The sequence below is a fragment of the Nylanderia fulva genome, unplaced genomic scaffold, assembly GCF_048542155.1.
Source record: "Nylanderia fulva isolate GAGA-0341 unplaced genomic scaffold, ASM4854215v1 Scaffold19, whole genome shotgun sequence".
NCBI lineage: Eukaryota > Metazoa > Arthropoda > Insecta > Hymenoptera > Formicidae > Nylanderia > Nylanderia fulva.
In genome coordinates this window covers 540,998-557,587 of record NW_028190161.1, presented here as the reverse complement: position 1 = coordinate 557,587, position 16,590 = coordinate 540,998, and the positions used below count along the sequence as shown (strand labels likewise).

At 33.5% G+C, this 16,590-nt stretch overlaps 1 protein-coding gene across 2 annotated transcripts in view; it reads left to right on the top strand.

Annotated features, from left to right (window-relative positions):
* Positions 1–16,590, top strand: part of Fkbp14 (peptidyl-prolyl cis-trans isomerase Fkb14) — a 63,606-nt gene that overhangs the window by 41,117 nt on the left and 5,899 nt on the right. For both annotated transcript variants that reach the window (XM_029309154.2, XM_029309153.2), the window contains exon 2: positions 15,788–15,951. In XM_029309154.2, coding sequence (XP_029164987.1) covers positions 15,788–15,951 — 164 coding nt within the window. The remainder of the gene's footprint in view (positions 1–15,787; positions 15,952–16,590) is intronic.

Below are 16,590 nucleotides of genomic sequence, written 5' to 3'. Positions count from 1 at the left end.
CTCGCCCCGGTCAATCCGAGCAAATATAAATTTAATGACGAGATGTGGCGGGAAAGAGAAAATCATGATGGCCAGCGAATGTTGAAATTGCACCGCTCCGTTAGCTTCGTAAAATTGCACCGCTACGTTACGCGGCGAAAAAACGCGAGACTAGTGCCGATATTCGACTGACAATCGTGAAAATTTAAAAAAAATTCAACCAGTGCTATATGGAAATTTCAACGAATTTAGCAGTCAATTTTGCGCAAAGTGATATTTCAAAGTTTTTCTTAACACTGTTAATTTTCTTATTGGATCTGGCGTTAAAAAAGAATATTAACATATATCATAATCAATATTTTTTTACGCAATATAAACTCTTTTATTTATATTATCTTTCGTAAATTTACTTTTTATTAAATGCATGCTGTTAATTTTTTTTTCATGAAACATTATTTTTTAAAGATTGTAATATTTCTAAATCTCTATATTCTCTATTCTCTAAATAATGATGTATAATAAGAAATAGGATAGCAAATAATTTTTCGTAGACTATTTTGATATTATTATAAATATATAATATATAATATATAATATATAATATATAATATATAATATATAATATTATTATAAATATATAAATATATATAATTTTTAATACATTCAACAATTGCTTATATCAGTTTTATTGCAAATAATTTAAAACTGGTTAAATAATTGATTGCAAAGTGGTCAATTGCATTAAAATAATATTGAAAAATGTTTGAAAAAATACATAACTGTTTGTCAATTAAAATATAGCTTTACAACTTATCTCAGATGGATTTTTATTTAAAAAATTCTGACAAACTAAATCCAGCATAACCGAAAGAATAACAGTGCAGGGTTAAATGCGCAGAACGCATTTGCAGGACATACGCAATCGAGTTTACACAAACACGCAATGCGCGCGCGCCGTTGTATACAAATTAATTTTCCGCTTTTATACCCAGATATGTCAGATACAGTGACGGTGGCTGTATCAATAAAAATACTCATGCTTTCAGTAATTAGCCTGTCACTAACAGTCGCTGGATATAGAATAGACTTGACCCGTTTACTATCTAGTAAAATACCTTCCGCGACGTTGTGAAATAACAATCTAGTCGATTTTTCACTGGCCGAACAATCGCTGCCATTGTCATCCATGCGGACATTTTTCTCGTTTCACAGTGACCCATGTAACCTGTCTTTTATCTTCCTCTTTTTTTAATAGACAGCTACGCATGCATTTTTCATCGACAATTTTTCATCTATTTTTCCCGCTTTATCCTATCATATTTTACGAATAAGAGTGATATACTCTCTGCACATCACACACGTACAACGTGTATTTATGTTATAAATGGCAAATATTCTGAATTTTTTGCATTGTTGGCGAAATTTCTTGTAATAACAGTGTCCGTTAAAAAGATTATTGCATTTAATGCAATATTTGGATTAGTAATATCTTTTTATTGCATTTATAATTTTAAAATTACATTTTCCTGAAAAGTTCATATGCTAATTAATCGTTATGGCAAGCAATATAAAAGTTTAAAATAGTTCAATCAATATTTTTAATCTTTTGTTTTTATAAAATAAGGATACGAAAATTAAAAAAGATTCTTACATTAAGTCTTAATAAATGATAGAAATAACATATTTTACAATCACGTTTTACCGTGAATAATATTTGCAAATTTTCGTCCTATCCCAACTCGTGGCTTGCAATATGCGTAAAAACTTTTAGTCGGTTTCACCAACAGCCTTTTCCTGGATTCTTCTTAAGTCTCGATTGTTCGGCCAAGTAAGGGGGAAACTTCTTTTGTCCATTAGAACACAGAAAACTTTCGGTAGTCTTATGCGAGCCTTTCAGTGAGACCTATTAGAGACCCGCTAATTCCGTGATTCGAAACTTCATATTCCCTCTGGCAGACACAAAGTCCGCCTCCTTCCTTATCCCTAAAGGGATAAAGTTTTCAGAAATCCATTACCTTCTCTTCTTGCCCACTGCTGATCTGATGCTGCTATAGCTGGATATGTCTGCTTGGATGATGTTCCCGATCCTATGAAATGGGATTGCCTTCCTATTTTCAGGAAGCTTTCGTTGGAATTCGGACTTCACTCTTATGAGAATTCCTCCACTATATAACATCAAGCATGTGCTAAAATCACATTTACTCGGATTAAATTTCAACATACATGTGATATTTTCAAATCTTTCGAACGTTTATTTGTCTATGAAACTTCCAACAATGCGAGCGATTAAAAATGAAAAGTTATAACAAAGTGAATAATAATTAATATAATTTTTATTAAAATAATTAATCTAAATATTAAAATTTATTTAAATTATTAATATTATTTTTTAATTTAATTTCTTTCTAATTAATTATCCATCTAATTTATTTATTTACTTTTCACATTTTGAAGTAAAGTAGAATTTTTTTCAATTGTGTATTACTTCTTTGTTTCCGTGAAAAATTTTCTTAGTAATTAAATTGGTGAAAAAATAAAAAAAATAGATTTGAGAGAAAATACGTGAAGAATTATAGAAGTCGATTTAATTCTAGTCGATTTAATAACAATGGATTTAAAAATTCGCGACCGCGATTCGAATGACTTTGTGATAACAGGCAAGATTGGAATACATTAATCTTTAATTATACCTTGCTAAACTTATTTTAGCATAGCTTTTGAAAAGCCTTTCAGCTAGCTCGTGTAAGTGAAATTCGTCGAAGTTCCATTTCAGATCTTTAATAATTAAGCAACTAAATAATTAAATTCATATGTAGGTTAACAATGATTAACATTGCATTTTATTAATTTTAATTTAGATCGTAATATATCTAAGAGGCAAGATTGTAATATATAAATTTTTAATTGTATCTTGCCAAACTTAGCTCAACAAGCTTTCGAAAAGTTTTTCAGCTAACTCATGTAAATAAAATTCAGCAAAGTTCTATATTTTACACTTAGAATCCTGAATAACTATTTAATTAAATAACTAAATTTATTTCGTTAAACAAGAGTTAGTTAGTCGCAGATATTTTCGTACTTACTTCCTATTTTGCTCCAACTTGAATGAAAATGATACGATTGCGAGAAGTTTATCTAAAATTTTGATTTGATTTAGAGCATCGTAACAAGATGTCGTTTAAATCTGACGCTTTTAATAAGTTGTGGCAGTTATATGAAAACGGATTAAACGATTAGTATAACAAGATTATACCTCGTCATCCTGACACGGAAGAAAATGGATCAACACGGGGGTGGGAAAATGGATCAACATGCTGCGAGATGAATTTGTCTCGGTTCCGTGACACCGTTTTCCATGGATGAGCTTTACTCTAGTTTGCACGATGCGCGAAACTCGGACATACGGTCGCGTTAGGATTTCCCATGCGGGGTCTGCATCACGTTACGTATACGGTGCAGCATGAAATATGCAATGCTATCTGCTGTTATCTCTATCGCAACGCCACGACCTATTTGCACTATATTTTCGAGGCCACGATTATCGACGGGCTACTAGAATTAAGCTACGTTAATCTTGATGTTCACCTCATGCAAGAAAATATCGTAATAATAACCATTAAATAATTTCTTTGGATTGTTTTATAGATTAACTCAGTTGCTTGCAGATTAAAAAGTATTCCTGCAACAAGAGTTAGACAAAAACAATAATTTAATTTCGTACGCCACGATTATCGACGGGCTACTAGAATTAAGCTACGCCAATCTTGATGTTCACCTCATGCAAGAAAATATCATAATAATAACCATTAAATAATTTCTTTGGATTGTTTTATAGATTAACTCAGTTGCTTGCAGATTAAAAAGTATTCCCGCAACAAGAGTTAGACAAAAACAATAATTTAGTTTCGTACAAGGCATCGATTTAAAAGATACAAAATTGCACTTTGCACTTTTGAGCCGCTTATTTTTAGTCGTAAAAAAATTTCAATTCTCATATTTTATTTCCGTCCATCGATTCCTCCCGTTCTACAAATCAACGACGTAGACTAAAATTCCATGAAAAACATCCAGGGGCACACATTGCCAATTAAAAAGCCAATTTCCATCGGTGGCCATCTGCCGACCTTTTCGCCGTCCCGGCCATAATGCATTCGTATATAAAAGCTCTCGCGGCGATCTGAATAAACTCAGTTTATCTACAATTCTATTCTACCACAAGGATCTCCCGGGAAAATTCGATTGGTTCCCTATCCTGTATACACGACGTGTCGCACACTCGTACAAAGTTGACGCGTGCACCCTCTCGTCGCTTCTCGTCGTCCTCTGGCTGCGCCAGCAAGCCGAGCGATAAACTAAATCGGTGCGTGCACCGGCGCGATGCAATTAACAGCGTTCACAGGGTGCTCGAGTGATCTAACGAGCTCTAGCACCTACGCTTCGCGGCGCCGACATCGTCGACGACAGCGTCAGTATCGGTGCACCGATGATGCACCGATGCGTTCCGAATCGCCAAATGATTTTTATTTTCTATTTTTATTTTTTTATTAATTTTTTCCTATTTTTTTTTTTTTTACTCTTTGATTGGCGATCAAGAGTCGCGGCGCGAGATGCACGACATTTTTTTTAACACACTGTACAATTTTTTTTTCAACGTAGGTATATATAGGAGGCTACTATTTATTTCGATGACGCATGATAACTACTTCGTTTATCAATAAAAAAATCGTTTATCGATAAACGAATATTTATTGTTTCGTTTATCACGATTGGTTTATTTCAGACGACAAATTTGATTTGCACGATTTTTTTACGGTTTTGTTTTTTTTTATTATTGATGTCTCGATGCAGTTGGCACTTTCCAAATTTAAAAAATTGATGACCGAATCAAGATAGGAGAGACAATTTTTAAAAATTATATATTCTCTTGCTCTTTTCAGCGTTTAAAATATAATTCTAATTATACTGTCGACAAAAATGCACATCAAACAAAAATTAAAAAATAACTACACATTTCATTTAGAATTAAACACAATATACAAGGTATTCCATCATTTATTGCGTGTTCTCAATTTTTGCCATCGTGTATCTTTATAACTAAACCTTAAATTAAAATTTTATTAAAGTAAAACTCTACTTGAAATTAATTGAAGAATGTGGTTTTGGTAATATTTTATTTCCACGAGGTTAATATTGATACCTCAATATTTTAGCTGAGGAAAAATTGTCTCCACAAATAACAAGATCTACTTGTATATTTTCGGTATGACATCTCATATCAGACACCCTGTATATATAAACAATTTGAGAGGAAAATATTTCTCGATTTCCGACAATAAAGTTTCCAGCATCGAACATTAACAGACTAATCATCTCAATAAGACTATCCACTCAATCTCAAGTGAGAACTGGATGGATGGCTGCTCGAGCTGGACCGCACGAAAGTCATTTGCGATTCCCAGACGCGCGACTCCCTTCTCTCGTCTAACTTTCGGCCGAAGTCTGGTAGGAGATTTCGGATAGGCGAGGAAGGAAGAACACGTTATCGCCACGGATCTACGGGTAACTGGGCTCCCTGTTGGCGCACTTAGGGCGCAACTTGCTGACGACCACCACTACGACCAGCCAAGTAGTGGCTGTATAGTAGGCGCCAGCAACAGATAAGGGCGCAGTCTATAAATTAATTAGCCCGAGTCTACGGGACTTGAAAGCCGCATGCGCGCGAGCAACCTACCTAAATTTGCATTAAGCCACCCCATCGAGCGAACACGCGGAATTTACAGCGAAGTACGACGTTGTGCCTATGCTGTTGCCTTGTAGAGCCAGCCAGCGGCTGGAGGAGACGTGCTTTCTATTTAATCTGTTGGAAAATCATCCAGAGATCGTCTTAAAGATTAGTGATGGGACTCTTTTTGGTTTTTCGAACAATGTAAAAATTAGAAATTGCATTTTTATCTCACTTTTCTTCTTAATGTTGATTTTGAGACTGTCAAAAATTCAAAATAAAATATTTTATATTTATATCTTGATGAAACACAGTTATAAGTATTTTTGTACTTATTACAATTGAACCCTTGTCGAATAATTAAATCTGTTAGTAGTTTAATTAAAATCATCTAGAGATCGTCTTAAAGATTGAATATAAAATAATTTATATTTAAATAGCTCAATGAAACACAGTTATAAGTATTTTATACTTATTACAATTGAATACTTATTGAACAATCAAATAATAAAAATATTAAGTTTCACAGATTTAATACCAATATTGCAAAACAATTTTGATTGGCTCCAAATTAAATTATAATGATATAACAAGTATAACTTTCAAAATTTACTCTATAAATTATACTTTGAAAAAATTATCCAACTTTACTTTATAGTTAGTGTAGACTATAAAAGCTTAAGTTTTTGCAGAATTTTTTCTCGCTTTATAAGCTATTAAGAAGCATAAAACGGAGGAAAAAGCTGAAAGCATAATAGCATAATAAGAAGATTAACTACGAATAATGTCACAAATCTTAACGCATTATACTTTTATATTATATAAAATACCGCGTTGGGTGTGATAATAACGTCGAGAAAGAAAACTTTGCGACAAGACTCGCCCTCTCCAACCACTAAGACAATTTCACGCCGTCTCGAGGGAGGCCGTATAGTCGTATGACGGTTCCGAAGACACTTCTTAATGAAGACGGAGAAAATAAACCAGCCGGAAAGTCGCGGCAAGAAGTTCGAGATAAGAATCATCCGTTGTTTATTTGCAAAAGCCAACATATAAATTTTTTTTTGCAATACTCAATCATAATCTGAATAATACTTTATCTGGATGGCTTATAAAGAAAAGCCACTACTCAATCTGGATGAAACTTTGTACCCGCGAATTGCAAGAATATAGGGAGGACGAGTCGCGCGCGATAAAAGTTTTCCTCGGGACACGCCGTCTAGAAAACGCGTCGCATTTTAACAATCGAAACCCTTTTTCGAAAAAAAAAAAAAAAAAAAAAAAAACTTTTTCAATCTGTACAAAAGTTCGCAGTAATTTCCGGGGAAACGCGCGCGAAACTTCGGCCAGTTTTGAGGAAGCGACCGAGGCGGTATCATCACATTTGCCGTGCAACTACCGATCCTTTATGCCGGGGATGGGCGACCCATCGTCGAGCCGCCCTTTTGTCGCCCGTGAAAATTGAAGCGCGGGGGAGGTCGAGGTCTCTTATGAATATCTTATGAATGCATATAAGCCGTCGCGCCACGGTATTACACGGTGTCGCTCCGTGTCCCGGATAAAGCGCCGCCACTGAAAAATAGCCCTTCTTACTTATCCTACCGAGCCCTTGATGGGGGCCGCGTCCTCGTCCTCCCGGAGCAACGTTTTCACTTTTTCGCGCATTATACGAGCCCACGAGGAGAGAGAGAGAGAGAGGCTAATCTGCATTTAACGCTGCATCGCGGCGGCGACGCTTTTTATCAGCCTGTTTATGCGAAATTCTCTCGCATTACGCGGATCAATCAGGAGCTAGACGGAGCAAGGAATTTTTCTGCTCTCTTTAAGGGAATGCTCACTGTGTTTGTTAACTATTTATTTATCGCCTAGACAGAATAAAAAATCCTTTACTAGAATTTATTCATAATATATATAACAAACCTGGATTACTATATATGTATAAAAAAAAATGAAAAAAAGCTAAATAATTACAGTAAATGAAAATAATATTTGTCTTCAAAACGATCAGCATCCCCTTAAAAAATGTTAGACGAGATATTACTCTCTGTCTCGAAAGATTCGCAACTATCTATTAAAATTATGTAGGATATTTGTTTGCTATGGTCTCTTAAAAAATGGTGTACATTCTAAATTTATGATGTAAGAATAATAAAGAATTTTTTGACGACATGGCTATTTGACGGGTTTCTTCTTGGAATAAACGTAACTTGATTTTAATGCTTTGTAAAAAAGATGTTTTGTAAATTTTCTTACGATGCGAAACGAGAATCTATAACGACGTTTCGCGGAAGCACTTCCGAATATCAGGCCGAGAGGCAGCCAGTGTCGACACTTAATGGTGTAATAAATTCTTACGTTGTTGCTCGTTTCTTCTCGCGCGACACTTGAGGCAAGTCGCATGAGTGGCCGTTAAAAGTGATGTAACTAAAACACAAGGGCTTGTAAATGAGATATTACACGTAATATCTCATGCATGAGTTATCTGCGACGCTTTGTAACATTTTGTATATGATGCGTCTCTTTTAAAAAGCATCTTATTTTAACGTGTATACAAAGAATATAATCAAAAAAATACTTATTATAATTTTTTTTATTTTGTTAATAGCGGATTAAAAATAAATAATCTAATCCTTTTTCAGCGCTTCTTTTCCTTACTTCTTCAATTATCTGAATTATTAGAATATAAATACAATACATACACATTATTCACAATATTTAGTACATGTGATTGTATCAATATTTTTACATCAAATCACCAGGATTTATTCGTATTATTGAATAATATTGCAATACATTAAACAGGTAGCAATCATCCTTCAAAAGGAAACATCTCAGGGAAAAATCTAAAGAGTTTTGCTACCGTCTTAATAGTATATTATATACTATTTTGTATTACAAGTGCAGGCAAAGTGGCTTTGTGCGCGTTTTCTGTGCGCGAGGTGGCCGATCGCACGTCGCCATCTTGCGGGAATAGCCGTGTTCAATACATTGCCCACGGCTTCAGCCGTGGACAATAACTTTGAACGCGGCTCAGCCGTAGGCAATGGTTTTGAATGCGGCTTATTCACTCACCGCGTCGCCGCTAGATGGCGGCGTGGGAAATTGGCCGTTTTTCGCACAAAAAACACGCACACAAAGTGCCACTTTGCCTGCACGTGTAATACAAAAAATTAATCCTCTTTGCTTTGCACTCTGGTGGACAATGGAGCGAGGCCGCGTATCGATAGAAAGCATTTCTCGATCGCGGAAACGGGTATATAAGAATGGATTCTGCGAAAGAGAGAGGAATGAGCTTTTTCGTCCAACTGCGGGCGGACCTTTATGAAAAGCTCAAAGAGAGAACCTGCCCTCTCCTTCCGTTTTTTCGCGAATACACGTCCACGATTGGTGGTGCTCGCGCAACGCGATCCCGATACGTAAAACCGCGCAAAAGGTGCTACCAGGGAGGAATAAATTTAAATATCGCCGCGGCCCTTTGATATGTTAACGAGAGCCGTCGCGGCACAAGGGGCGATATTCTTTGATAGCGATTCTTTCCGCCTACCCTCCCTTCCGGTTAGTCTTGTCCCTCATCGTCTATACATTATTTCTGACTCTCATCTTCTCACTCTCTATCTTTGTGTTTCTGATGCGAGGGTGCGTAATGCAATCTATCCTCTTCTATTTTCCGTCTCACTCTCTTTATCTTTCGTTCTTCTTTCATTCTTCGTTGGAATCTTCGTATAGAGCACGATTTATGTTTTTTAGATAGCGTCTGGCTCGACTGCGAATATATGCAAATACCATCGCGAAGAAGGGCTAACTAGTTTTTCACACCCTTGTCTTTGCCTCTTCTTTTCGTATCTTCACAAAATTTCAGTTGCCATCCCTGTTGCAGCCATTGCTTTAGCTTTCTTTCTTTACTCTTTTTTATTTATTTTCCTATTTTTTATCTCTTTTAGAATTCTTCAATTCTTCTATAATTTGTTCTCTCTCTCTCTCTCTCTCTCTCTCTCTCTCTCTTTTGCAGAAAAATATTTAAATATATATATATTTAATAGAATATTAATTCGTCATGTTTTGCAGCTGCTATTTATGACAGTTATAAATAGTATTTGTTAACTAAATCTCAAAATAAAATTACAATAAATTTTTGTAAAAACAGAATAGAATAAAATACAATAGAATTAAATCCTTTAGTTAATCCGTTTACATTCATCATTTATTCCAATTTAAAAAACAGTGAAATAAATATAAGTTTGAAAATACACCCTGCAATTAAAATAGCAATTAAAACTTTAAAAAGTTTTAATTATATTTGGTTTGCAATTTTTTTATATTTTAAGCCATTAAAAATATTTTAGGTATTTACCGTAATACAAAAAATAAATTAGCAATAGCTTACAATGCATAAACATATTTACAAAATATTTTAGTAACAATTATATATATATATTAAAATTTTTATTAGTTGAAAATTTAGTTTTTCTTTATTAAATCAAATTGTACTGTCATTTACTTCTTTCGAGATACATCCTATATATTTATTTCTCGTTATACGTATTAACATATATGCACAAGGGTTGCTCTCGGAAAGAAGTCGTCTGAATATTTAAATACCTCACCGTGATATACATGGATATGCACACGAAAGATTCACGAAGCCCGAGGATCTTAGGGGAAAGATGACAGCGAGATTCGGTCCTTTAGAATTTCTTAGCGGCCAGAAGAGTCTCGGAGAGCAGTTGTACGGCCTTTCCTCTCTCTGTCCTAGCATCCTTATATCTCTCTTCCTCGTATTCCTCGCTCGTGACATTTCACGACAACGTCTATTCGCCGTACGTCCGGAACTCGGACGTGCTCGGCCTTTTTTCTAGTATCCTTATCCCTAAGCCCTTGCTTCTCTCTGATGTAATTCGAGTCCGCGTAATTCGTAATTCTCCTGGCGCACCACCGGGCCGCCCATAGCGTCTATTTAACTACTTGTTGGGAGGCGTACTCGGGACTCTTGGGAGACTCTTGACGCGGAAGGCATATTTGAAAACCTGAAGATGAAATACCAAGAAGGATATGTTCCAGAAATGAATTAGATTCAATTCAGCGCACTTCAAGAATGCACTTTTCGACAAATCTTCTAAAACGAATGAAATAACGTGCATATATCTTTCGACAATTTTAAATATATATGATATTTGCACATTTTATAGTATTATTCTTTCATAATTATAGTATTTTTCTTTTCCTATATTTTTCAATATATTGTATTAAACAATATACCTTTCTTTTCTATAAAAATGCTGTTATTACATGTTTATACTACAGTAATAAAACATATAAAATAGTAAATAGAAAATATATAAATAGTAATTAAAGTAGTAAACCTTTGAAAGAAAGAATTTACCACAAAAATTATATTTTTCATTTTATTATTTAGTAAAATTAAAAACAAAGATAAAAAAGTTATTAAAACATGCACATGTATTTTAAACCCTTTATGTTACAATTTTAATCTACCATTTTAGTTTATCTACGCGAGCGAGCTAAATATATATCAGTATGATCCAGCGCGTTCAATACATCTCGAAGTTTTTCGATCCAATGAATCTTCCTCTATCGAATCTGTCGAAATGCATTTCGCCGATGCACCGCGAATTACTCTGTGAAATAAAATAACTATCGTATTGCTAATCCGTTGCTATCGTTTCAGCGGGAATATATGTCACCTCGTATCTGCGTTGAAATACGATGCTTATTAGGTGGCGTAATATTAGATCTCGTGATCGTGGAGTCTTCGAGAAATAAATTAACCCAGAGACATGAGAGTAGCGTCATGATGCTCCCATTAATGAAATAATTAATAAAATAATAAACGAAGACGCAACAGCGCGTGATGCTTAATTATCACTAACGAAGTAGGGAAGTAAACGAACGCCGAGATCGATATCATTCTTGAAGACTATATCTCCACACACAAATAACGACAAACACACGCAAGACTATCTTCTCTTTCTCATTAATGAAATTCTCTTCAACGGTTTTACCTGGTACTATTATTTTGAGGAGTTGTAGAACTAAGATCATACAATTCTGGATTTGTCACTCTAACAACTCTCTGAGTTTAATTGGATTTATTGGATTTAATCTTTTAATTTTACTAATTTAGTCTCTATTAATATACATTTGCGACAAGTGAGTCATTTGCAAGACTCTTCTTATTGAATGAAGCATATTCGAATTAAGTTTTAATGATAATGTTTTATAATAATGGGATAATGTCAAATCTATATATTTTTTTTTTTTTTTTTTATAAAGAGTTGTGAGTAATTGTAAATTTTATTTGCTAAAGAATAACATTTGTATTTTTGTCAAATGTATTTTTAAATGGCTTGGCTTATTCATATATAGCCAATATACGGAATATTCAATTTAATCCCTTGGAAAATGAAAACCACCTCGAAACAGTTAAATAAGCAATATATTTCTGCCTGACTGAGAGTAATGTTCGATTTTCAGTTCTGTGCAATTTAAACGCTTTATCATCGATATACAACGTTATATTAACAATCTGTTGGGTAAAAGACATCGAAACGAAGCAGATGATTATATTTCGCGTTGATATTTCGTTGATATTGTTCTATATTCATAGCCTAGCGCGGAATAATAAGAATAATTTGGCGCTAATATCGATATAATAACACGCGGATGCGTATACGTATACTAATATAATTAGATTGCTGCTCATTGACAAGATTAGCTTGAAATACCTATAGCCTCTGCCGTTACGCTTGGAAACGTTTTCAGAAGTTTAGGAGAAAGTTTTAGGGGAAATGGACCCTGCGCTCGTGAACACGGAATTCTCGAGTATCTGGAAAGTACTTAAATATATACCGCGCCGTATGTAGGAAAAGGATGCTGTACAAAGATGCAATTAGCCGTAATCGACTCTAACACACCGTTTAAATTATTTAGCAGAATGAAATGTAACAGTAGCTTCAAATCAATACTATTTCTTGATTTAGTTCATAAAAATATATACAGGGTGTCCGGTAACTAACGGACCAATTTGGCCAATTTGGAGACGATTTTTCCTTAGCGAAAACATATTGAGAAGTCAATAATTTTCGAGTTATAAGCAATTGAAAAAAATGGGTTTTTTGAAAACTAAACGTTTTGGAGTTAAAAGTCTAACATAATTACATTTTTCAGATAATTTCAGGTAGAGTTTACTATGATAAAATTTTAATTTGAGGCTTAGTTATAAAGATACATAATGACAAATATTGGAAAATTGTAAAAAATAATGACCTTTTTCGACATTTTCGCTGAGGAAAAATCGTTCCCAAATTGACCAAAGAATCCATTTGTAATCGTTGGTCCGTTAGTTACCGGACACCCTGTATATTATAAATACTATACATATATTTCTTCTTATGGTGCATATTTTCAATTTGTAGAGAATTTTTTTGGGAGAATGTTTCTATATTAATATTATTAAAATTCTTTTTCTTTTCTTATATCTTATTTTATTCAATAATTTTAAATTTCTATTTTATATAAATATATTGCACTCCCAAGATTGATCTCGAATTTTATTTCCTGTTATTGTAATTTATAATGATGTCTATCAAAACAGATTAGCGTCAGAAATAGAATATTTAAATGTTCTCTTTATCGAAAGGTAAAAAATCATATTTAACTAATTTTTTAAATAAAAACTAATGATATGTTTTATCTTGAAAAACGTCATTTCTGTAAATGAGCCAATAAATAATAAATCTAGCCAATAATACCAGGTCGTTTACGTTTATGCGCGCTAAAAAAGCTACGGAATCCTGGATCGATCCAGAGAATAGAAATACCAGAAAATATTTTTTTATAGAAAGTCCACGCGAAACTTTGTGGATTAATAATATTACTCATAGTTGTGTCCGTGTATATATATGTAAATATAAAATAATAAAATATATTTATCGGATTGGATCAAAATGGAAGATCGAGCAGGGTAAACTCTCTTTTGCATAAATATCAACCATCACAGACGATAACTCTGAATCTCTGATAAAACTGCGTATTGTAAATTATAAAATATAAAGAAATAAATATTAGTAATAAATTGTGAAAACTGTACATATGTAGATTATAAAAAGAACAGCAGATGTTAAAATGCACCGGAAAAATGCGTTATATGTATTAATACGGCGGATCACTGAAAAAGTAATCTGCTTTCATGGTGAAGACTTGCCTTCGCAGCAAGGTAGCCGAAAACCAATAACGCTGAAAATTGACTATATCATCTGCGCTTCAGAACGGCGGGAAAAATGATCGATCCGATGATATTGCGTCCGAGATACTCAATATCGTTTTTCCCACTCGCAGTTAACGTGTACTTGATAAAGTTGAATTGAGCTATGCGAAACACAATTCAAGAATAAAACTGAATAAAGAAAGGGTCACTCTTAAATATTGCTTGTAATAATAGATGATAGAAACAACTATAATAACACGGATATTATTAATCCACATTATATTTTAATAAAAAAGAGCTAGAGAAAGAAATATGTATTTATAAGATATAATTAAATTTTTTTCTCGAATTTTACCCTGAAATTTTTCGCGACACGGAAAAGGAACGAAAGAAGAGAATACATAGTGTACGGTTTATTCAGAAAATATAATGCCTCACTTCTCTCCAGTCTTTATGTTATTCCGAAATGAAAATATTGCGTATAAAGAAAATGAATGAAAGGAAGATTCTCCGTATATACCTTTATTTTTCAGTATAATTTCCACACACTGCTCGAGCTCATTTTGCCGCAAGTACAAGTGGATGGAGATTATACTAAAAGAGAATGTATAGATATAGAAGATTTTATACCTAACTACGTATAATTTTTATATCTCCTTTACGGAAGAATATTCTCTATAAGAAAAAAAATTGTAATGTATATATAATCACACATTATATGCAATAAAATTTCTTTAAGAATAAAATAATAAAATACTTTGCTCTTTTTTCCGTGTATACAATTTTGCTCTCTCTCTCTCTCTCTCTCTCTCTCTCTCTCTCTCTCTCTCTCTCTCTCTTTCTCTTCTCGACTTTGCTTATAAAATTATTTAGATTATCCAACTTTGCATTTTTTATCTCATCTACATCTCTTTCATTGTTGAACTTATTATACATAATTATCGCGTATCACGTATATGTTTCCTTTCTTATATATTATATTATTACTCTGTATCGCTTCGCCTACATTAGCACTCGCGCACGAAACTCTTCACCCGACTGCATTTAGCAACACGTTGCTAGGCATTACTTCCAGTTCGATGTTGCGCCCTTAGAGCTGCATGTCAAGATATCTTGAACGAGGCTCACTCAGAGAAGAAGGGTTGACTTTGCCTTGCTGGTTCCGCAATATTCCGTCGACGGAGTCGTCGATTTTCCACCAAAAACGACCATTCTCTCTCGCTCCCTCATTTTCTCCCTCTGTTTCTCGCTTCATTATAGACCTCGACAAATCGACACCTCTAATAGCGACCTGAGCCTCTTGACTTAGCGCGGAATATCGAGCGTAGTCATGCGAGTTGCATTCGGTGCTCCGGCACAATGGCGAATTCTTGGCGAAAGTTCGCGGTACTGCGAAATGGGACTCAATTGTTCCGCACGTTTTCCAATTAGTCCGCCGTGACAGTCGCTTCTCTTCTCGCGCCGTGTTACCTTTAACTCCCGACGTGAATAAGTCATCGTGAAACTCGTCCTGATGAACATTGCGGTTTTTCGACTTGACACGAAATTTTAATTCGATTCATCTACAGATACTTATTCTATTACTCCAATATAATTTGAGGTGAAGATTATAAAATATCGTTTTCTCATAATTTATTTTTACGCGAATTTACGATTTTAATAATATACCAATGTTTTTGTGATTGGTAGAAAGAATTTTTTTTTGTTATGAAAATAATATTTGTGTGAAATCTTTCTGATATATTTTTTTAAATTTGAAATATAAGAGGTTGAATAATTAATACGTTTATGCAAAAAAAAAATTATATGTGGATTTTGTCCAATATAAATCTGATTAAAATTGTTTCTTTTTATTGTTGCAGCTTGGACAGAGATCAACCATTCACTTTCCAGCTGGGTGTAGGGCAAGTCATCAAGGGTTGGGACCAGGGTCTCTTGGATATGTGCGTGGGTGAGAAGAGGAAGTTGACGATACCGCCTGAACTTGGATATGGCGAGAAAGGTGCCGGAAACGTTATTCCTGGTGGTATGTAATGACATTTTTTTTTTGCTATTTTTCTCTATATTTAAAAAATTAAAATACTTTATAAATCAAGCTTTAAACTAATAACATTGTTAATAAAAAATAATAATAATGATAAATAGCAATAATAATAATGATAAAATAATAATAAGTAAAATAAGACAAATTGATACATGATGCTGCACATAAAATGTACGTTGTATGTTAATAATATTTATAAAAAGTACATTTTAATTGCTTAATTACGTTAAATATAATACATACGCGCACATTAACACAATATATTATTTAAATTTTATCAATGTAAAAGTTGAACAGTTTTAAATTATCTCTTTTCCTCTCTTTCTCTCTAATATTACGTGAAATAAATATGATTATAAAAGAACATAAAAGCTTTATTATTTATTCTATTTGTTCTCCATAAAATTTACTTTATAAGTAATACAATTTCAATGTGTGTGTGTATGGATTTTAATTAATAAATTTATTAAATTTGTTAAAATTATTTCTCTGTTACATATTTCTGTCTGAATAAATCTAGTAATCTTTTAATTATCTTTACAATATGATAAAAAAATTTTGCGAACAAAACATTTTATATAATATATGTGTGTATTACATTTTCTTTATACATATATTCCC